This window comes from Protopterus annectens, chromosome 2.part0, assembly GCF_019279795.1.
Source record: "Protopterus annectens isolate FY-2018-M chromosome 2.part0, PAN1.0, whole genome shotgun sequence".
NCBI lineage: Eukaryota > Metazoa > Chordata > Ceratodontiformes > Protopteridae > Protopterus > Protopterus annectens.
Window position 1 is genome coordinate 1,798,765,058 of NC_056728.1, and position 23,375 is coordinate 1,798,788,432.

The 23,375-nt window shown below is 43.6% G+C and overlaps 1 protein-coding gene across 1 annotated transcript in view; it reads right to left on the minus strand.

Annotated features, from left to right (window-relative positions):
- The window catches only part of CROCC (ciliary rootlet coiled-coil, rootletin), a 2,018,646-nt gene that overhangs the window by 1,073,635 nt on the left and 921,636 nt on the right, over positions 1–23,375 (minus strand). The window contains exon 15 of the mRNA XM_044061829.1: positions 21,009–21,155. Within this exon, the coding sequence (XP_043917764.1) occupies positions 21,009–21,155 (147 nt within the window). The remainder of the gene's footprint in view (positions 1–21,008; positions 21,156–23,375) is intronic.

Below are 23,375 nucleotides of genomic sequence, written 5' to 3' on the forward strand. Positions count from 1 at the left end.
ATGGCCATGTCTGTGGGTGAACAGCTGCACAGATGAGGGCAGGTCCCATCACTGTTCAAATAAGTATTTAAACTTCATGACCTAAACTGCAGACCTTGGCATGGAAAGTCCAGGAAGACACTCCTCATTCTGGGCAACTGCTAAACCTAGGGATGCACTCTCCTTAAAATGGCTATCAGAGCTCTTCTTCTATTGAGTCCCACATCATCTTGCAAAGCAGAGTGCGAGTGTGAACTTCAGTGTTCAATAACTGAAGATATTGGGATGCTATCTTAAGAATGGACTTGCTCCAAAACAGTGTCACCACTGTTTGTGGTCCACTTCTCCAGCCTTTGTTATTATTTGGTCCCCATCTCTGCCACTGACTTTCAATGTCTTCCCCAACTGACTCTCACAGAGTCAAAGAAGGAAATACCACTACTGCAGTTGGGAATTTTTTACTTAATGCAAGTGAGTTTGGGAATTTTTTACTTAATGCAAGTGAGTTAGAACTTGGTCAAAGGGACAATCATCTGTAAATGGGGGCAATTTGTGCAATCTTGCCTTTGCACATTGCACACATTTTCATGTCTGTGACTGTAAGACTTTTGCTCTATTACCCCTTACCACACTACTGAAACTAAGTAGATAATGCTAGGTGAAAGCATCACTTTGTAATCTGTACTAGTGTGTGCTTTGCCAAGGCAAAACTCCACATTCTTCTCCCAAGGAAGGAGAGTTGGCATAAGACATTTGACTTCACACACCCAGATCTCAAGTGAGCTTTTCAGTGCACAAACTGCTAGTCAATATCAGGTCTAAACACGATCAGATACTCAACCAAATTCTCTAACCTTTCCATGGAGTTGCTCTCTACTGGAATTCTGAGATCCATAACTGCATCTCCCACAACTGCCAAAAAAAAAAAAAAAAAAAACAGAACAATAAATGTTGACAAGTGATGATCTCATTTTTAATGCTGTTTTTTTTGCAAGCCCCCTGAACCTCCCAATGTGGGGTGCTGTACCCCAATAACCCCAGTACTTATATACATTTTTTTTGCACTGCAGCCTGCCAAACATCAGACCCTTTCTTGGTATACTGGATTATTTATTCCCCATCTATTAGGTCAAGAATTGACTAAGTTGGGCCAGGATTTAAGAAGCTATAAGGAGCAGTTTGTTTTTCCACTTTTGCAGCTGTATCCCCCAATGTGTATGCCCAATAACATGACTCGGGGCTGGTGTGCAATAGGTATCAGTGGCGTAACACCTCAGGATAGCACCCCACAAGCCAGCACTCTCATGGGGCCTCTGGCTTCCAGTGGGGATTCATCTATCAGAATGTGCACCTTGGCCATGTGCTCTCACACCCGTTAAGCTGCATCACTCACTCCATGCCAGCTCCAGCAAGATCCCAAACTGCAAATCAAGTGTGGGTCACCTAAGCTGCAGTCAAAGCTTTATCCCTCTATACTAATAGAGCTAGCTCCCACTAGTCATGCATACTAACTCTGAGACTGGTACACCTCACAGAAAATGGTATACTCAAAGACATTGCAATCTTAGGCTTAATTCATACAAGTCCTTCCCCTTTCTACATATCAGGATTCACAGGGTTCTTTGAAAAAATGTGACACTCATTTTGAGAAGTATACATCTTGGCAGCTTCGTTGTCAGTTAATTGAGTGGTGCATGAATCATGATAGAATTCAATATACACATGCTGGTAAGAGCTCATTATGTGAGAAAGGATAATCCAATAAGCCAAATCTGGAACATCCATCAACTCGAGGAGACACCTATTGAAAACATGCAAGTGTCAATCACCAGCTGTCAGCATCATTTTATGAAATTCACAGGAGGATAGGTCATTTGGATCCAGTTCTGTGGACTGTGAGAACTTGTTCTCAGACTTTCCCAATTCAGGAGTGCAGAAGTCTGCCATGTATCCTGTTAAGGAAGCAAAAGCTCTCTCCACATAAGAAGATGCTTCTTTTCTCTTCCTACTTTTGTTCTCATTATGAGTATAATGTTCCTTCCTCATCTCTGCCATACAGAAGCAGAGGGTAAGGAATGGTGGGTATGGAGACAACTGCATCCCTGACCTCCCTCCAATTGTGCAAGCTATCCATGCAGGTTTAGTAGTACCATCATTAGCAGTATTAACGCCAGCACTGATTAATTACACACACATGACCCAGTTACTCCCACATCTGCCTTGGAAAATTTTTGGAAAACTGCAATTATTAAAAGCAGAAGGTTATGTGGCAGTTCAGGCACTGGATGTATATGAGCCAGATTAGAAACAGAGGGTTAGCAACAGTGTGCGAAAGTCTCACATCAAATTCTAGCAGTTACAGGTTGCACCAGTGTTAATCCCTGGTTGCCTATCCAAGTCCAGGGGTTGTTCTTCCTCTGTCTTTTAAACCTCTTATGCTTCATCATCATCATTAGCAGTCTATTTTCTTTCAATGGTACCAGCTTTGGTGGGTTGACCATGGGGAATGGATCTGTTGAGGGTCTATATTATCTATTCGAAGTTTCAAAACTCCGAATCCCATATGTTCGGCAACATATGATCAAAGTTTGAAACTTTGAATATATAATAAAACATCAAAAAAAAAAAAAAAAAAACTTACCTTCGTACTCTGAGCAAGGGGGCAAGCCCCCCTGCACCCTCCAACCCCCTACTTAAATATACCAACTCCAAGATCGCATTTCAGTGCAGAAAAGGGAAATTCTCCCATTCTGCACCATACGGCGCCATTACATTTAACCTTCGAACTTTTCAAAGTTCGATCATATGGTGTTGACCATATGACATTCGAACTTTGAAAAGTTCATTCATGTAATAGGAACCCTCTGTTGAAGAAAGTGGGATTGGTGTTGGGTGCATCATTACCAAAACTATCTGTGAAACTCAGAGAAAAACACGGGGAGCTAAAAAAAATGTGTTAATCATTCTGAAATTCATAAACTTGTCAATAACAACCACAGTGATCACAGTAGCCTGTTAATGCAAAGAAAGCATTCTCAAAACCTGACAGAAAAATGGGGTGGGGGTGCTGACTGCATTTTTCTGCTGGAGTGCTCTCCAAGGGGGGCAGGGTATGAGGGTCCATGAATACACTAGGAGACCAAAGGGAAGCTCCAGAGGATACCTAGGTGCAACTATAGCAGCATGGGCATCCACTGCAGACATCCCTGCATGTTGGATTCTGGAGGAATAGGTAAAGTATTAAAAAAATCAGCTGCAATCTTTGCTGTGAGCTCTTCTCTCTACCCTCACAACAGCATTCTATGACTGACAAAAGAAGTGGAGAAAAACATCAGCCTACAGGTTCAAAGGGGATTCACAACCATAGAAGGATGAAACCAAGGAGATATTAAAAAAAAAAAAAAAACAACCAAAGAGTTCGCAGACCAACAACTGGACCAGGCTATAGTGCAGCCAAAGGTGTCACTACTACTACAGTACTTCTGTTTGTGGGGAAATTGTTTGCTTTGCTCTTCAGGAAAGTGTTTCTTACAGTGGTCACTTCTCTCTCCCCACCAGAAACTCTCTGGGTAAGTCATGTCGTATTTAGCTGCTTCCTGTAGAAGGAAACCTTACCATCTCTCTGTCGATTTTTGAGTTTGCTAAGTTGGGGTGAAAAAGCCCAAAGCAGGGCTGGAGTGAAATTCTATTTCCTCAACCTTTTCCTGTAATGCACAGATCTCCAATAACCTGACTCATTTCTAAAGGGTTACTGGATTGAATATGATGTAGAAGGGGCACGGAATGTTCTGAGGACCCACACAGTGCAAACATTGTGTGAATACTGCAGGGGAAATGTGCTTGTTATATTCAAGGAAAATACTGGTTAGATATAGAAGATACAGGTCTAACCAACCACTGGAAGGTAGTAAAAAACATATCAAGTAAAAGAATAAAAATTAATAAAGTACAGTAGGCTCTTTCTTATCCAGTCTCGCTGGTACCAGACCTTAGGTTGGATAAACAAATGGCTGGTTAACCAGAAAATGCAAACAAAATAGCATTTATAGGTTATAAATCAGCCAGAATAACAAGATTTGTGTTAGTATGTGCATTTCTCTAATGTATATGAAGTCTAAAACTCAAATGTTTGTCGTTATTTAGCCTACAGGAGGCAGAAGTGCTGTTTGTCTCTGCTGCCTTTTGCTAGGGCTATGGCAGAAATTTCATGGCAAGTTAAAGAGAGGCCAGATAAGAGGGAGTCTGCTGTATGAGTTTTTGGAAGGAAAAAAATGCCACTGAGTTCTGCTTTGTAGTGGGAGAAATCACGAACACACAAGAGTGACATCCATTAAGTAATCTTTTCTATGTCAGGCCTAATATCAGAAGCAGTAGGTAGGACTGCAGGAAATATGTTGCCCTATCATAACTATAGGGATGGGGAGAACTGTAAGCCAAAGTAAGCAAACTTTTAGTTATGTACTTACCATAACTTTGGATGTATGGGATCCATCTTGCCTACATTCATAACTGATGGGTTCGGAGCCAATCCGTCGGCTCCGACTCGGCCACTATACACTAGAACGAAGTCTCTCATTGGCTGGGCTACCCCTTATCCCATAATGCACCACGCCTGCTTCCCCAGATCTTGTTTGTTCGCTTTCATACATACATACAGGTACAGAACACATACCAATAACTGTAACCAACCGGAGCCCTTCCAGAGGAGAGCTTAGCAAGATCAATATTTCCTCCAAATCCAAAAGGTAGGGGGAAGGAGGGTGGGTATGTATGAATGTAGGCGAGATGGATCCCATACATCCAAAGTTATGGTAAGTACATAACTAAAAGATGTAATGGGATCTTATCTCGCCTACATTCATAACTGATGGGACAGCGTCCCTAGCACCTAAAAACCCCGGGTGGCTCACTGGAACACACTCCTGAGAACTGCGGAACCAAATGAAGCTCTGCCTCGGGAAGCCACATCAACCTTGTAATGAGAAATGAAGGTGTGCGGAGAAGAGCAAGTAGCAGCCGCACAAATATCATCTATTGAAACTTTGGAGTGAAAAGCTACAGAGGTGGCCATAGCCCTGGTAGAATGAGCTTTGAGTGGGAAAGGCAACTCTCTGCCTGACTGGGAATAAATGAAAGAGATGCAATCCTTAATCCATTTGGCAATGGTGGTTTTGGCAACTGGTAGACCTAACCTATTCTCCGCAAAGGACACAAACAGTTGGTCAGATTTTCGTGTCTGAGTGGTCCTATCTAAGTAAAAACGCAGTTGCCTGTGAACATCCAACTGGTGGAAGGTATATTCTGCTCTATTAGAAAAATTTGGAAAGAAAACTGGGAGCTCCAATGATTGCTGAATGCAAAAAGGGGATGCTACCTTAGGCAAAAAGGATGGATTCAATCTAAGGGAAACTCTGTCTTTGTGAAAAATCAAATAAAGAGGGGAAGAACAGAGAGCTTGAAGCTCTGAAACCCACTTAGCAGAAGTTATTGCCACTAGAAAGGCAGTTTTCCACGACAGGAATTTTATATCACAAGTGGCTGCAGGCTCAAAGGGACGGGTAGTTAAAGAGGCCAGAAACAAATTTAAGTCCCAAGGGGGCACGGGATGAGCCATAGGAGGCCTGAGGAGCCAGGCTCCCTTAAGAAAGGACTTGCAAAGTCTGTTAGCCATTACAGAAGGCTCTATAGCAACATGAAAATTAGATATAGCCGCCAGTTGAACTTTAAGTGTGGAGACTGAAGAACCTGAATGAAACAATGAAGCTAGAAATTCCAAGACCTGCGGAACTGGGGCCGTAAGAGGATCAATGCCTCGCTGCTGGGCCCAACAAACAAACCTTTTCCATTTGCTGGAATACAGCTTAACAGTAGACGGCTTGTGGGAAGAGGACAAGATGTGCATCACTTCCGAAGAAAGCGAAAGATCTCTAACTAAGGATGGCAGTGGAGTAACCAAGCAGCCAGTCGCAATGACCGGAGGGACGGATGAGAGTGTCCCGACTGATTGGACAACAGACCCGGCACTGGGTCCAGAATCCAGGGGCCCTGTACCGCATACTTCTGAAGGAATGGGAACCAAACCTGACGGGGCCAATGTGGGGCGACCAAAATCATGTGGCACCCGACATGAAGAGCCTTCTGAATCACCCTCGGGAGAAGGGGAATCGGGGGGGGGGCATAAAGCAGACCCGGGGGCCAATTGTGGGCTAGAGCATCCCTGGGAGACTGCCCCTGAGAGGGTGTCAAAGTGAAGAACTCGCTGCACTTCGCATTGTTGGGGCTGGCGAACAAGTCGCAACAAGGGAGACCCCATTTGGCGAAGATCTGTGCAGCCACTCTGTTGTTGAGGGACCACTCGTGGGGCAACAGGAGAGTCCTGCTGAGCCTATCTGCAATCACATTGGCTTTTCCCGGAATGTGCGTGGCTACTAAGAAACGTCGAGAGGCTATGGCCCAGCGCCATACTCTCATGGCCTCTCTGCAAAGGGGGTAGGACCTGGTTCCGCCCTGCTTGTTTATGTGCCAAACTACCAACATGTTGTCGGATAGAATCGCAATAGTACCTTGGGGGAGAGCATGATGAAGTGCTTGTAAAACCAGAAGCACCGCTCTCATTTCCAGGATATTGATGTGAAGGTGCACTTCGCAATCCTGCCAAGTGCCTTGGACAGACCTGTCCAGATAATGACCCCCCCACCCTATATGGGAGGTGTCCGTGGTCACTGTGGCAACAGGGGGCTGAAGGGCGAAAGGACGCCCCGGTCCAGGTTGGACCGACATAGCCACCAACAGAGGTCCCGACGACAACTGTCCGTAATCAGAACCAGGTGGTTCAGGGGAAGTTCTTGGTATGACCATTGAACCGATAATAGCCATTGCAGCACCCGCATGTGCAGCCTGGCTAACGGTACTAGGAGGATAGTTGCAGCCATCGTGCCCAATAACTGAAGAATCTGTCTGGCAGGAACTCGAGATTTGGGTAACAAATTTAGAACCTGTGATTGTAGAACCTGAATTCTCTCTGATGGCAAAAATGCCCACATCCTTTTTGTGTCTAACTCTGCGCCTATAAAGGTGATACGCTGAGATGGCCGCAGCACAGATTTTTTCCAATTGAAAGTGATTCCTAGCGAGAGACCCAAGGTTACTGTGGCCATCAGCGCTCGAATCAGTAGATGCTTGGAGGTGGCAGTGAGGAGCCAGTCGTCGAGATAGGGAAACACTTGGAATCCTAGACTTCTCAAGTGAGCTGTCACTACTGCCAGACACTTGGTAAACACCCTAGGCGCTGTGGTGAGACCAAAGGGCAGTGCACGAAACTGGAAATGACTGGTTCCTAGGCGGAAGCGTAAATGACTCCTGGACTCTTGACGTATCAAAATGTGATAGTAAGCGCCCTTGAGGTCTATGGAGCACATCCAGACATCCTTCTCCAATAACGGGAGAATGGACTGAAGGGTGACCATCCAGAACATGGACTTCCTTCACAAAACAATTTAAAGAGCTTAGGTCCAAAATGGGCCTTACGTCCCCTGTCTTTTTTGGCACCAAAAATAATCTTGAGTAAGTTCCTGATCCGATCTGGTCGGCGGGGAAGGGCTGGATGACCCCTTTGCTTAGCAGCTTTGAAACTCCTACGGCTGCCAGATCCCGCTGACTGGGTGGCACGTCCGGGATTCTCCTTGTAGGAGGAGGGGGCTTGAAAAAGGGGATGAGGTAGCCTCCGGTTACAATGCGAAGCACCCACTGATCCTTGGTTATTGATTCCTAAGCCTGTGGGTGTTTCGCAAAACGACCCCCGACCGGCTCTGGAGAAGCACAGCCGGGCCACATCCTAGGGATGTTGAGGGTAGGAGGAACCACGAAAGGAGTCGCGGTCTCCAGAGTTACGGGGGCCTCTGCCACCTCTAGGGCGGCGTCTTCCTGAATCCCCCCCTGCCTCTGGAGGGGGGAATCACTCGGTGGAGTAGAGAAGAACTTTTGGGATTTCCTGAACCACATTTTCCCTCCTCTCTGGGCCTTGGGATAAGGTCTAGAGGGAGCGGAAAAACGGGCCCCAACGGCAGTCAAGGTCTTGCCCTCCTGCTCGCACCGAGTAAGTGTGTCCTTCACCTTGGGTCCAAACAAAGAAGACCCATCAAAGGGGGCATCGGCGAAAGAAGACTTAAAGGCCTCCCTGAGTGGACACAAGCGTAACCAGGCTTGTCTCCTAAGAGCCACTCCTGTGCCCGCTGCTCTACTCGCCCCTTCGGCTGCATAGGAAATGAGCCTCATGGACGAGTTGACAATAGAAGATAGGGTAGTCATCTGGGCGCCTACGGTCTGTGCTAATGCCTCAGGAAGGTTACCCGCAAGGGACTCTCATAACTCCTTGAGGAGGTCCCTTTGGAGCCTTGTAAAATGACAGAGATAGTTCAGCAACCGCAGGGTAAAGGTCGCCGAAGAAAGGGTACGCTTCCCGTACCTATCCATGCTCCTAGAATCCTTATTAGGAGGATGAATAGACGTTGAAGCCTCTGCCACGTCCTGCTGAGTGGCAGATGCCACCACCATAGCATCAACTGCAACATCCTTAGTGAGGAATTCCTTCTGGGGAGGGGCTGAAAGAAACTTATTAGGCCTGGCAGGCACCGGTTCCACTGTATCAGGATGTTCCCACACCCTCCGAGAGATTAGATCTAATAACTCGTCGAAGGGTGGAGACACCCAGGAGGAGGAGGGCTGGGCCCCGAAGGCCTTGAGGAAAACTGACTCCTCAGCGGTAGGGGCTTTGGATTGCCAATCGCCTCTCTGTCTCAAGATCTCAAGGATATCTGAGAAGGAAACGTCATCTGAGGATGATTTAGGGGACCCCTCCGCATCATCGAGGTCAGTATCTGAAGTGACGGATTCATCTTGGGAATCAACGTGCTTCCTCTTACACAGCTTCTTCCTTGGGGGTTCATCCGAAGCAGATTCAGAAGGACCCCCCGGAAGAAGGGAACCCTCTAAGGGGGTATCCTCAGGCCCTGGGGCCCCACTGTCATGGGAAAGAATGTCTCCAGAGGCACCAGTACCCAAAACTTGGGACGGAGAGGTAGAAACCTGCTGAACCGGCAAGGTCATGGCCAGCGCACTCCTCATGGCCTCAAAAGCAGGACCTCCAGACTCTGCAGAGAGCACTTGCTGAGAGACCACGGCGGTACCGGGAATACCTGCGGCCGATGACTGGGCATCGAAGAGGCGAGCTCCACAGTGTTGCCCTCGGCCCCCGCTGAGGAAGACCCGGTACCAAACCCTGACACCGAGGACAGGGTAGGAATGAAGGTCGGAGCAGAGAAACTCCGAGGGGGTCCCTGCTCCGACTGGACGTTTCCGCTGCGTTCTACCTGCACCGACTCCAACGGCTCCAAGGGGGTCGGAGGAGGAATCAAATGCATGGGAGGTGGAATCGGCTCCAAAGCCGCGTGGGCTGGAGCCGAGATCATTTTAGTAAAAACTGGGGACTGGAACAGCCTCTGGATAACCCTATCCAAATCCGAATCAGACAACCTAGAGGATTTGGAGGAAACAGATTGGGGCCGAGAAGACTTCTGCCTCGGCTCCGATAAAGCAGGGGATTGGCTCCGAAAGGGTTCCAGCACTATCGGACCCGAGACCGGAACCGTTTGCAACAGTGTCGGCACCGAAGGAGGCTCCGGAGCCGAGGGGGAAGAGTCTGAGCTGCACACCTCCAACGGCTCAGAGACCAAAGGAGCCGAAGTAGGTGATTGGCCTCTCGATGCACTAACCTGCGGCTCCGACACCAATGGAGCCGAGGGAAGAAGCACCGAGGCAGACCCTTCAACCATCGGCTCCGAAGCCATTGGAGCCAAGGAAGAAGAAGTCGATCCCAGTTTCTTAGCTGTCGGATCCGACGGACTGGTCGGAGCCGACGATCTATGCTTCTTGGGTGTCGGGCCCGACGGACTGGTCGGAGCCGACGATCTCTTCTTTTTAGAAGCTGGAGATGAAGCCAAAGCTTCCTCAAATGAAGGCTTAATCAGACCCCTAAGTATCAGCTTGTTTTTTCTCTCCTGGAGCACCCTGGAGGAAAAAGCGTGACACACACTGCAAGTATCCTGTAAATGTTTAGGCCCTAAACAGTACACGCAGACAGCATGGCTGTCTGTAATAGACATTTTATAATTACATTTTGCACACTTTTTGAACCCTGATTTCTGCTCCTTAGACATTTTGGGTACAGTAGAAAAAACAGGTAACTGATAGCTAGAAAAAAAACCAGTTACTAATGTATGGGCTAAAGCCCTCTAACTTAAACGGGCTTAGCCCGATACAACAGGTCAAATACACAGAAGTAAGGAAATACGTGGGCCAAAGCCCTCTAACTTAAACGGGCTTAGCCCGAAAACTATTTCAGTCACACAACAAGAAAATATATAGACATACAATAAGGGCAAAGGCCCTCTAACTTAAATGGGCCTTGCCCAGTACACTAGTAGCGCGAAAAAGAATAAAATTTAATTTTACACAAAACTGACCACAAACACTCACAAAGCTGTTAAAACAGCTGTTTGTTTAAATTCTGACAGAAACCCTAGTCAAAAAAGACCAAAAGGTCAAGAAAAAAACACTTGGCTCCAGCCAAGTCGAGACCATGGCTGAAAAGTGGCAAACGAGATCTGGGGAAGCAGGCGTGGTGCATTATGGGATAAGGGGTAGCCCAGCCAATGAGAGACTTCGTTCTAGTGTATAGTGGCCGAGTCGGAGCCGACGGATCGGCTCCGAACCCATCAGTTATGAATGTAGGTGAGATAGGATCCCATTACATCCTACTACTTTTCACAGGTAATCAGACAGTGCTGCTCTTGTTAAGTGACATGGAGCCACATAATGTGTAACTGGTGACTGGACTCAGTTCTAAGTCTACAGAAAGAAACTCATTAGCAGTTCACAGCCATAACCTGCTGCTCTGTACTGCCAGACAAAAACATACACCACAGTTTCCAACAATAAAACAAATTTGCATAACACAGCAAAGAGAACAGACAAGAGTTTTAATCATTAGAATACTCAGGAATTAATACCTTAACAAACCTATTAATCTATATCTATGCATACCTGTGTGTGTTCATGTGTATTTTACACACACACACACACATGTACATACGTATATACATATGTACATATACTACACACACACATATATATATATATATATATATATATATATATATATATACATATATATGTTTATTATCATCATTTTGTTGAAAGACTCAATATTTTTGAGTAGTTTCATTGACTCATATGGCTGAAAATGTAAATGTTTTTACCTTATGTCGAATATGGTAAGAACAACATTGAATGGTGATTTTGCAAGAAGCACTCACTTCTGTGTTTTCACTTTTAAGCATTTGGAAGGTTGTGCTTCACTACTAGTCAGCCATGTGATTACATGATTTTGAAATATGCGTTGTGTCGTTCAACGAAATTATAGTAAACCTATAAATATATATATGTATATGTGTGAGTGAGTGTGTGTATGTCTGTGTGTGTGTGTGTGTGTGTGTGTGTGTGTGTGTATATATATATATATATATATACATATATATATATATATATATATGTAGCTGATCCCTGGACTTTTGTTGTAGTTCCTGTTACTGATTCACTGCCTTATTTGGAAGGGAGGAAGTTTCCTTGCTTACCAGTGGGAGTGGGAACCACTGAGCTACCTGTTGGTCCAATTTGGTGAGGTTTCAGCCAGTAACTTGTAGTCCATTGGTCGTTTTGGGCCAGTTCCTAGCTTTTTTCAGCCCCCTGACATAAAACACGCTAAACGCGCGTTTTCCAGCTTGTACCTACTCAGCACAGATCCTCGTGTTGGCCAGCAGAGTGATCCAAGCTTCAGAGAGCTAAAAAAGCGACTTTACCTGATTTAAGTATATTTTTTTTGTGGCTTTCCCACTGCTATTTACCTAGCGACTGTATTTCGCCTGTTTTGCTGCTATATTGAAGTATTTTCTGCATATATACTGTTTATTGCACTTTAAATCTCAAATTGTTACTTTAAGTCTGTAATTGTTGCAAATTGTTTCTGTAGGCTACACACTAAAGTGCGCTAGCCGATTTATAGCATTTATAGCATCTACTGTCTGTTTTTCCTTGTTTCTGAGAAAAAAAAAAAAAACAAAAAAAATATCTCTTGTTTTCCCGCCTTACTGAGCTAGAGTAGTCCAGTTTCAGAGTTGCTGATCCCTGGACTTTTGTTGTAGTTCCTGTTACTGATTCATTGCCTAATTTGGAAGGGAGGAAGTTTCCTTGCTTACCAGTGCGAGTGGGAAGCACTGAGCTACCTGTTGGTCCAATTTGGTGAGGTTTCAGCCAGTAACTTGTAGTCCATTGGTCGTTTTGGGCCAGTTCCTAGCTTTTTTCAGCCCCCTGATATAAAACACGCTAAACACGCGTTAGAGCGATTTAGCACGGAGTTGCCACTGTTGCACACAAGAGCAGCGGCGGTTAAACAAGGTTAAACTATTCGGGCTACCTAAATTCCACTCTTCAAATTTTCCCTTAAAACTACCTTCCTCGAACTGTACTGCTGATCTAACCAGTGTATCCTATAACTAAAAAGTTAATCTCTACTTGATTCCCAAGTAGACTATTCTCTATCTGTAAAGCCTAGCACTTGCTCCTACAGTACTTTCACCTTGATAAAGCACTTTTATTATAGACAGTACTCCACCAGCCTAGAACCCACATCCCCCGGAGTCTTTTGTAAGTTTTTTTATCTATTCCTTCTAGCATGTCGAGGGATCAGTTGCTAGTGTCCTCTCCTGCTCAGCTGGTGAGCCTGGGAATATTAAGGCAATGTTACAATTGCCTCATGTACACAGACAACCCTCTCCTTCTCCCACAAAACACAAATACATGCGAGAGATGCAACTATACGGCCAGACTGGAGGCTGAGCTCTCTCAACATAGGACTGGCAAGACCAGACAGGAGGATAAGGTAACCACACACACTACATACCCAGTCACACATAGTACCATCACAACTTCAAATCACACACATAATCACACAAAGACATACTCGGAGGCTCTGATCAAAAATCTACCAAAACAGCAGAGGCCACCAAAGCAGACACCCAAACAACTACCACCTCAGGACTCAACACATGCAACACATAAACCACACAGTCAGAGTGTCAAACAGTCACAGCCCTTAAGGCCAAACACAATGCCAGACACACTCATCATTGGTGACTCCATAGTCAGACACACTGACGTCCCGCTCACCAGACTGAGTAAGGAGAAGGTCACAGTAATATGCCTGTCGGGCGCTAGAATCCGCCACATAACGCAAGCACTCAGGTCTCTCAACAGCAGGTACAAGTACGACTCAGTCATTGTCCACGCTGGTGTAAACAACCTGAGACGTACCTCCTTGGACTACATGAAAAGAGACATTGAGGAGCTCTCTGATTATGTAGCCCAAGCAGGTATGACCCTGACCTTGAGCAGTATCCTACCCTCACCTAGAATGATGCCACAATACAGTGATAAGATGATCAGCTTTAATAATTGGCTTAAATTCTGGTGTCATTCAAAGGGGATCCAATGTCTGTCTGCCTGGGATGACATGCTGGACAAGCCACGCTGCTTCGCAAGGGATGGCTTGCACCTGTCACCCCTGGGCTTCCGGATATTGGCAAAGGCTCTTGCCACCCCATATTGCCTTTTTAGGCAAGGCTCAAATTCTAAACCTACCACCCTAGAACACAAAAAGGAAAAAACTAAGGGTAATGCTGCTCAATGCCAGAAGTCTCAATCTCAAGATGCACGCACTCGAGGCCCTTCTCAGTATGGAGAACATCGATGTCTGTGCTGTGACAGAAACCTGGTTCAAGGCTCCTGAGAGCACCCCAGCACTATTAGGTTTTACCTCATATCATGCGTTCCGGCCCCAAAATCCGGACAACACCAAGAAAGGAGGGGGGGTGTCCATATTCATAAAGGACACCCACACCTCAAGGTTGGTGGCAACGCACGATGCATCGGAGACCATCCAGGTACAATTAACCATAGGCAAGACTGCTCTGCAATTTGTAGCATGTTACAGGCCACCCTCTCAAACTCAGGAACCTCACATGGCATTCCTGAAAACACTGGAGGGGATAAATGTATCTCCAAACACCATCATACTAGGTGACTTCAACTACCCTAATATAGACTGGGAACAATACTCAAGCCCAAACACTCTAACCCAAAGGTTCCTGGAGTTCATAAACTCAAATGCCATGGAACAACTAGTCACCATCCCCACAAGAGGAGAAAACATACTTGATCTCATCATCACGAACATGGGATCACAATGTTCAACACCGGAAGTATACCCCTCACTGGTGAGATCAGATCATAAACTAATCTCGCTGGAGGTCCTCATCCCGCCCCCACCTGAAATAAAAAAGACCACAGTGAAAAACTTCTCAAAAGCCAACTTCACACTTCTAAAAACTAGTGTGGTCTCCTTTAAGGCCCCTGAGCCGGTGGTAAACATTACTCAAACCGCTGAATCACTTACAAATGCTTTCTACCAGCACCTACAGGACTGCATGGATCAGGCAATCCCAAACAAAACTAAGACTCTCTGTACCAAAGGCAAGCGTCCAGTCTGGTGGACCCCAGCCATAAACAAGCTCTACAACAAAAGGAGGAAGCTACTACAAGATAGAGCAAAATCCTTGAAAGGTAAGACACCTTTGATCATTATAAGTAAAAAACTAAGAGCTCTCATAAAATCATCCAAGGCAAATTTTGAGAGAAAAATCGCCAAGGACTCAATATGCTCAGAATTAGTTCAAAATAATGTGAAGACTACTGAACCTACAGACATTGCCAACATACTGGCTGACAGGTTCAGTGCTAACTTCTCCCCCCCCCCCCAAAAGGAGAGATATCTATACCAGAGGATTGTAGCCCCCCAAACATCTCTAAAGCCCAGGTGAGAACTGCTCTCTCCAAGGCAAAAAACACAGCATCCATGGGACCGGATGGTGTCCCCGGCTGTGTGCTCCACGAACTCAATGAGGAATTAAACCCGCAATTAGGACAGCTGTTTAATCTTAGCCTCACCTCAGGATACGTACCCAAGGAGTGGCGCATGGCGACTGTGGTCCCACTACACAAGGGCGGTGCCTCCACCGACCCTGGAAATTACTGTCCCATTAGCTTGACAAGCCTTATCTGCAAAGCCATGGAGAGGATCATAATGGAACTCATAAATAAAGGCATAGGGAACTTGCAGACTTTGGATCCAACCCAGTTTGGCTTTGTCAAAGGCAGATCATGCCTTTTAAACTTGGTTGACTTTTTTGAAACAGTCACCAAGGCCATTGATGAGGGTAAGGCAGTCCATACAGCCTACCTCGACCTGGCAAAGGCCTTCGACACAATACCCCACTCAGGTATCATCGAAAAACTCATCAGCTTGAATGTAAACCCATACATCACAAGATGGGTTGCAAACTGGCTAAGTGACAGAACCCACAGGGTCAGAGTTGCTGGCGCCATGTCAGACTCAAAGCCGGTCACAAGTGGTGTCCCACAGGGCTCAGTCCTGGGTCCACTCTTGTTCGGCATCTACTTTTCTGAAGTACAAGCAAACACAGGAGGGTTATGGCTGACAAAGTTTGCAGATGACTGCAAACTGGGCGCCATAGTCGAAAACACATCTGACACAGATATCCTTCAGAAGGGCCTCACAGAAACGGATAACTGGTGCCAGAGCCATGGCCTAAAGTTAAACGCCAAGAAATGCATAGTCATACCCTTCGGGAAAAACAAGGTTACCCCTAGCTACCATATAGGTGGCAATCCACTGAGCACAGAAGAAGTTATCAGGGATCTGGGGACCCAGGTTGACAGTAACCTTTCGTTTTACACTCACGTTGCTAAAGTAGTTAGGAAGACCTTCTACATTGCCCACCTGATCATGAAGGGATTCACATCTAGATCAAGGGAGGTCATCGTCCCCCTGTACTCATTACTCATTAGACCAATGATTGAGTACAATGCCCCATTCGGAATGTATCTGACCTGACACCTGCAGCAGCTGGAAAGGCCCCAAAAGTTCCTCACCAAAAGGATAAAGGGTCTCAAAAATATGTCTTATGCTGCCCGACTGAAAGAACTCCAGCTCTATTCAGTCGCATACCGCTTGCTCAGAGGTGACCTGTGCCTGACATACAAGGCCATGTCAAACCCAGATTTAATGAATATGCTTCACCTCAAAAAATCTAGATCCCTCAGAACCACAAGGGTGGGAGACTTAAACCTTGACACGGTTATTAATAGAACGTGCTGGAGGGACAGATTCATCACCCAGAGACTCCCTATGCTGTGGAACAAAATCCCGGTACATGTGAGGCAGAGCACCTCGCTGGCCTTGTTCAAGAGGAATCTTGACCAATGGATGGGAGATCGCAGATATACCCCAGGGATTACTTCAGTGTCACTGCTTGACAGAGGCACAGCAAAATAATAGGCATAGTTTTCTTCAAACTAAAGGGGTGGCGAAAGCCACATAACTATGGGCTAGGCTTATAAATGCCCCTGGGCAGATAGCCTAGTATAAACCTATGAACCTATATATGGATCTACTTCATATGTTCGACACTTCAAAATGCCAAATTTCATATGGCCGAGACCATATCATCGACATTTGAAATGTCGAGCATATGAAAAACAAAAGTAAAAAACAACAAACACTTACCTAAACACTGCTAGCAGGGGGGACAAACCCCCCTGCACCCCTCCACACTCCCCATAACTTAAATATACCAACTATGAGATCGCACTACAGTGCAGGAATGGAAATCTTTCCATTCCGCACTGTACGGAGATGCCGGTTCAGCATTGTCGGCATTTCAAATGTCGATCATATGGTCTCGGTCATATGAAATTTGGCATTTTGAAGTGTCGACAATGTGAAGGGGACCCATATATATATATATATATATATATATATATATATATATATATATATATACACACACACACACACACACACACACACACACACACACACACACACACACACACACCACACACACACACACACACACACACACACACACACATAAAACTTCCACACTTTTAACAGAAAGAAACATGGCTAGTAAAAATAAAAAAGACCTAATACCTTAACAGAGCAGTAGAAAAAAACAATGCAGTAACTTGAGAGTTGGTATAAAAATTGTGGATTCCATCTTGTATATGTTTATTACAAAATCTATACACACAGAAGCAAGGCACATGCTGCTTGAGAAATGATCAACTTTTACTGGTTCTAAGGATAAATAAAGAGACAGGGATATGGCTACAGTATGTCAATGAAAACAGAGATACAAGGAACTCGTATTTATAGTCAAAGCAATGCTTCCTACATTTCAATGGGGAGAAACAGAGAAGTTCAATGTGCAAATTTTACAATCTATATAGCTGTAGACTCTACTGTAACTAGTAGCTGAATTTAATTTTCCTTTTATTTTCCCCTTTCTTTTTATTCACTCTCCTTTTGCTAAATAAACAATTATAATGTGTGAAGTCAGAGTGTCTGACAATGTTGTCTGTTGAATATGTCTTTCTGCACATTAAATCTACTGTCTGCCTGTTGCAAGAACCCGAGCATCAAACGAGGAGCTGCCAGAGAGGGGAAAAAAAACATATCTGCACACAACAGGATAGCTATTCTTTAGCACAAAGATACTGGTCAAACCCCCGGCATCAGCAGGACAAATAGGACCTTTCTTTATATTCTAGTCAGGCAAGCACTAGGATTTTACTCACTGAAGCCTAGTGACACCTCAAAGTGTGCCTGTACCTACATCCTACTGACACATCTAGGCATCTAACATAACATGCTCATATTTGCATTAATAATTCCAAAACCATGCTACATACAAGCTAATGAAAGATTTCATTTTAATGCTTACATGACTGGAAGCATAACTGATCTCTGTCTAGTGTTGCTAAATAGATACTAGTAATTGTATACTACTTATTTACATTGTTATAATTTCCGTATTTTTGTAACTATTTCAGCACAAAGTAACACAAACAGACCCGCACAACCTCAAGTGAAACCTCACAGATTGGTAAGTACAATTTTGCCAGAAGTATGCGTGTAACTTCAGTGGTTACTGAGGTATTATAAGTTAAAATATTATAAAAATCAATATTTAATGGGTTTATTATAGCTTACAAAATCCAGTTTAAGACCTAGAATCTACTTAATGCTACCACTGGAAAGATTTGCTGGTATTAAACATTTTGCCATTTACATTTTTTAGAAAGCCTTGTGCCTCCACAAAGATGGACATTTGTTTAAAATATGAGGGCATAAGTTGATTTTGTCAAAAAGCTCATGATGCTAAGGGCAGGTCATGCGTACTCAATCTGGTGGATTTTTTGAAAAGGTCACAGAAGCAATGGATAAAGGCAAAACAGTACACACTGTGACAATGTGAGGTACTGCCAGCTTTGTCAGGAGAAGTAGGGCAGTGGATGTATAACACATGCCAGCACAGCTAGCTGTAATTTTGTAAAGAATTCTATGTCATTTGTATATCAAACTGATTTGTATAGATGCTTGTGTTGAAAATGTATTTGTGAAGCTGCTTGTGTTAAAAATGTATCAACAGTGTGTCCTGCTGGACAGGAAAAAACAATATACATGTATTACTGTAACTGTTTAAATGTATATGTTTTAACAGAGGATACTGGAAGAGAAGAGGCTAATCTCAATCCACCTAACTTTGAAAATAGTTTGAAATTAAATTACCTGGCTTAGGCCCCAAAGGTTGTATCTTAAAGTTCTCAATGCAGCCAGAGACAAAAGGTCTGTACTAGGACGCTTTCTGCATTGTCTTTGGGGTGAACTAATTGCTACTCTGGAAGGGTTGAGGTTTGAAATTGTTTTATGACTTCCAGGAGCTGCAGCAGATCTTAGCAAGGTTCTGTGTGTGTGTATTATTGACACATATGTGCTAAATTCTGACAGCTTCTAGCCACGGGAGGTAGCATGGGAACCACAAGTAGGATGACCAGATGTATGTGATGTCATTCTGAAATCCATCAATAAAATGATATTTTAATACTACATGAGACTGAAGTCTCACAGCACTCTGGTTTTGGAAGCTGACAAGGAAAGGCCCCTCACCTGGTTCATCTTGCCTTGCTCTAGTAAGTAACCACGGAATAATAATTCTTTAGATCAGTCAGGAAAATATGGTGAGATTAGTTAAATGTTGTTTTTTCATAACTGTGTGAACCCGTCCACCTGTGTTATTTTTAATATTTCTGGTGATTAAAACTCTGGTGTTTAGTGTAAATAGATATTTAGTATTTTCATTTTCTTTTATTATTTATTATTAAATATATTTAAACTTTTCACTGTGGTTGGTCCTTTAGAGAAAATGTTACTCTCAGAGAATATTTATATACATATATTTTGTGATAACTCTGGCCACTCCTGAAAGCCTTACTGTTGGTGAAACTACCATTTGTATTAATATTAATTTCACTCAGTATAATTGCGTACCCTTGCAAGAGCCTTACAGTAGCTAGCTTTGGTGTGTCTGGTGGTGGTGTAACTACCTTATAGTCCTGGCAGAGGAGGGCATAGCTAGTAATTCTGTGCCAGCCTTACCCAGGTGTTTGCGTTTGCATGAAAATTAAATCTCAAAGAGTGTGTGTGTATATATGTGTGTGTGTGTGTGTGTGTGTGTGTGTGTGTGTGTGTGTGTGTGTGTGTGTGTGTGTGTGTGTGTCTCCTCTGTTTGGGGCAGGGACACAAAGCACTGGTTTCATAGACAGGGTGCTGGAGAACTTGACTTTGGACACTTAGCTGAGGTCTCAACTCTATAGCTGTACCAGTGGGGAGTCTTACTGGGGACCTAGAGGGAGACTGATAGAGAAATCCAGACCCCAGAATGAGTGTGTTGCCTGTGTCCTCTTAAGGGAAACTGTACTTGATGCAGACAGTTGCATCTGGAAATACTGGGTGTACTCATTTTTGTTCCAAGTGAACGTCCCTCTCTAGTGCTGGTGGTGAGGATTCAGGCTCCTTAATTATTAGCCCAGAGGGAGGACATCACACACACCATAAACCTCTATCTGGTCAAAGCTTTTGACACAATTCCTCACTCAGGCACAGTAGAAAAGCTAAATAAACTGTGAATACATCCCTATGTCACCTGTTGAATTGTCAAGTGGGTCACAAATAGGATGCAGGACATCAAAATAGGAGAAATTATCTCCAGAACAAGACCAGTTATCAGTGGAGTACACCCAGAATTATGTGCTGGGAGCTCTCCTGTTTGGCATCTACTTTTCTGAAGTAAAAGCCAATACCAAAGAGCTCTTGGCTAACTAAGTTTGCAGATGATTGCAAGTTAAGAGCGGTCATCGAATCCCCAAATGACTTAGGACACCACTGCTGTGGAACACTCTCCACTCACATAAAACAAAGTTTCGTCCATGTCCATATTCAAGTGCACCTTGGATCTATGGATGGGAAACAGGACTGCCTGCTGTACTACTAATAGACAGCGGCAGCTCCTAAATGCTTTACCCCATGCATGGCTCCCTTCAAATTATGTATGGTATGATCCCAGTTATTATTATTGGGGTAATATATAATTATCAACCATGGGATGGGTAAGGCCAATCTATAACCAAATGGGAGAGGTTATTTCAAGCAAAAAAAGGGAAACTGGCTAGGCTTAAAATAGCCCGCAAGGGAGCTAGCCTAGTACTTACCTATGAAGCTATGCAATCATTGGAGGTTAGACTACAATCCTCCAGAGCTCCACATGAGTGAATGAGTTAATTAATATTTTTTTTCCTCCTTGTGTCTAAACTGAACATAGTCTTCTATTCTCTAATGAACTGCACACAGCTGCTCCTGCTTACTGATTTATCCAAGATGTAATACATTAGCACTACCAAAACTTCTTTTCCTGCTACAGCACCAAATGTAGTACCTGGTTGTTGATCTTGTTTAGTTCAAATTTGTCTTGGGCCAAGCTCTCGTTCAAAGCACTCATCTTGGATAGTGAATCATGAAGGGCAGCTTCCTCATTCTTTAACTTGTTCATAGCCAGTTCCAGTTCAGCATTCATTGTCTCTGTCTGGAAGACAAAAAAAGAAAGGTAGCGTAGCCATTTAAGGCAAGAATATAATAATAATGTTGAGGAAGGGAAAAAATAATAGTCCCAGATGTACTTGTACAATTTTCAAAAATTTGCTGAGCACAAGATTTAATAGTAATAATTGAAAATAAACAAACAAATCAAATAAAGTATGCAGATACATGCATCTTTTGCAAAACTGTTTACTCTAACGTACAGTAAAATTACACAGAATGTATACATCTAAGAAATGTTACATTTTTCAGAACAGGAGTAATACTAATAAGGAACATACTGATAACAACATTTGTCATGTCAGTGCTTTACAGAAGTACTTTTAAAACTCAATTCAAAAAGGCTGTTTTCTCCTAGCTCCAACTTGTGTATAAGCCTTCTTCTACATGCCTCATATTATGCTACACCTATATCCTTCAAACACAAGTGAACAAAAAACAAAGCGTTAGATGATGGTTAAAACTCTGATGTTTATTGTATTCACCACTCTCCTGTTTTCTGCTTTATTATTTGTCATTAAATATTTTAATAACTTTCATTGTGGCTGGTCCCTAAGAGAATAGTTCTAACATCTTGAGAACACTTATGCTTGTTTTAGTGACACTGTGACTGCTCCTGAAAGCCTTGTTGTTTTGGTCACACCCTACCATTTGTATAAGTATTAATTTTACACAGTATAATTGGGTATCCTTTGTAAGAGACTTAGTGTAGTTAACTGGTGGCAGCATGATTACCTCAGAGTCTGGGCAGAGAGGGGCACAGCTAGTAAATCTGTGCCAGCTTTTCCCAGGTGAATGTGTGTGTGTGTGAGTGTGTGTGAAACTCAAATATCCAAGTGTGAGTATGTGTGTGTCAACTGGGAACAGGATCAGAGAGCTCCAAAGTGGTCAGTGTGGAGTTTTGTTTGGGTCTGGAGAGAGAAAGAGAGTCCAGCCCCAGGTCTGAAGCATGCTCCCTTTTTGCTCTTAACAGAAGTTGTGCTTGATGCAGGGAGCTACATCTGAAAATACTGTGTGAATCGATCTTTTCTCTGAGTGAACTTTCCTCACAGGAGTCAGTGGTGAGGACTTAGTCTCCTTGATTGCTAGCCCGGAGTAGAAACTTGTCACATTGCATACAACATTTTAATTGACCTTCTTTGGCATGCCAGTTCCCCAATCATGTGTATGTCCTTAATAAGACAAGATTTCCAAAATTAAACAAAGTACTCCAGATGGTATTTCACCAGCTGTACAAATGACTTACAGTTTAATGAAGTGTGCTCAATTTCTCCAAGTTTTTTTGAGTTTCTGATACCATGACGAGAATGGACCCCTATGTCAAAGTATGATTACAGTTCATGAAATTAGAATTGTTTCTGTCTTTGATGTTAGTCAAAACTGCTCTTTGCAGCATGTATAATGTCCCCAGATTTGGCAACTTCTGCAATTCACATGGAGGTACATGTATTTGTAGCATATCTAAATATAATTTTAGATTCTTTTTTTATGAAACTCATTGCTCCTATTACTGCTGAAACTGTGTGGGCACCCTTCCTACACAATATCCTCTTTTCTGCCTGCACATCCTGGTATTTTATGACTTTGTGTGTCTCTGTACATAAGACACTGTAATCACTGGGTGTGGCAATTTCAATGATCAATGCTACTTTTGTCTTCTTTTTATGGGTTACTATATCTGGTTTTCTTGGATCTGTTTTTTGAACTGTTGGTAATGGGTGATCCCATGTGATATAAATGGCATCATATTTTATAATGCTTTGTGGCTCATGTTTCCAGTGCATCTCAGCTAATTCAATATTGTAATCTTTGCATAACCATCATGCAATGGTCCTGACATATTATTATGCCTTCTACTATTAGTGTATCATACCCAGCAAGAAGATGAGCAATTGTTTCCAATTCTGTTTTACAAAACCTGTATTTGTCTATTTCTCCAAAATGTTCAATGGACTTTGTAAACAAATGTGTACATAGTCCACTATTCTTGGCCTCCAAAATTAACCTTTCATCTTTTGGTTTAAATTCACCACTCCTTAACCATTCCTGCATCAGATCTTGATCGACATGAGGTTGTTCCAGGAGTTTTCTGTACTTAACAACTACATCTATGCCTTTTTCCACATTTCTACCCTTCTCATCTGATCCTTCACTTTATATTCTTTCTTTTGTTTTTTTAGCACATTCAGTTGCGGCCTGATTTTTG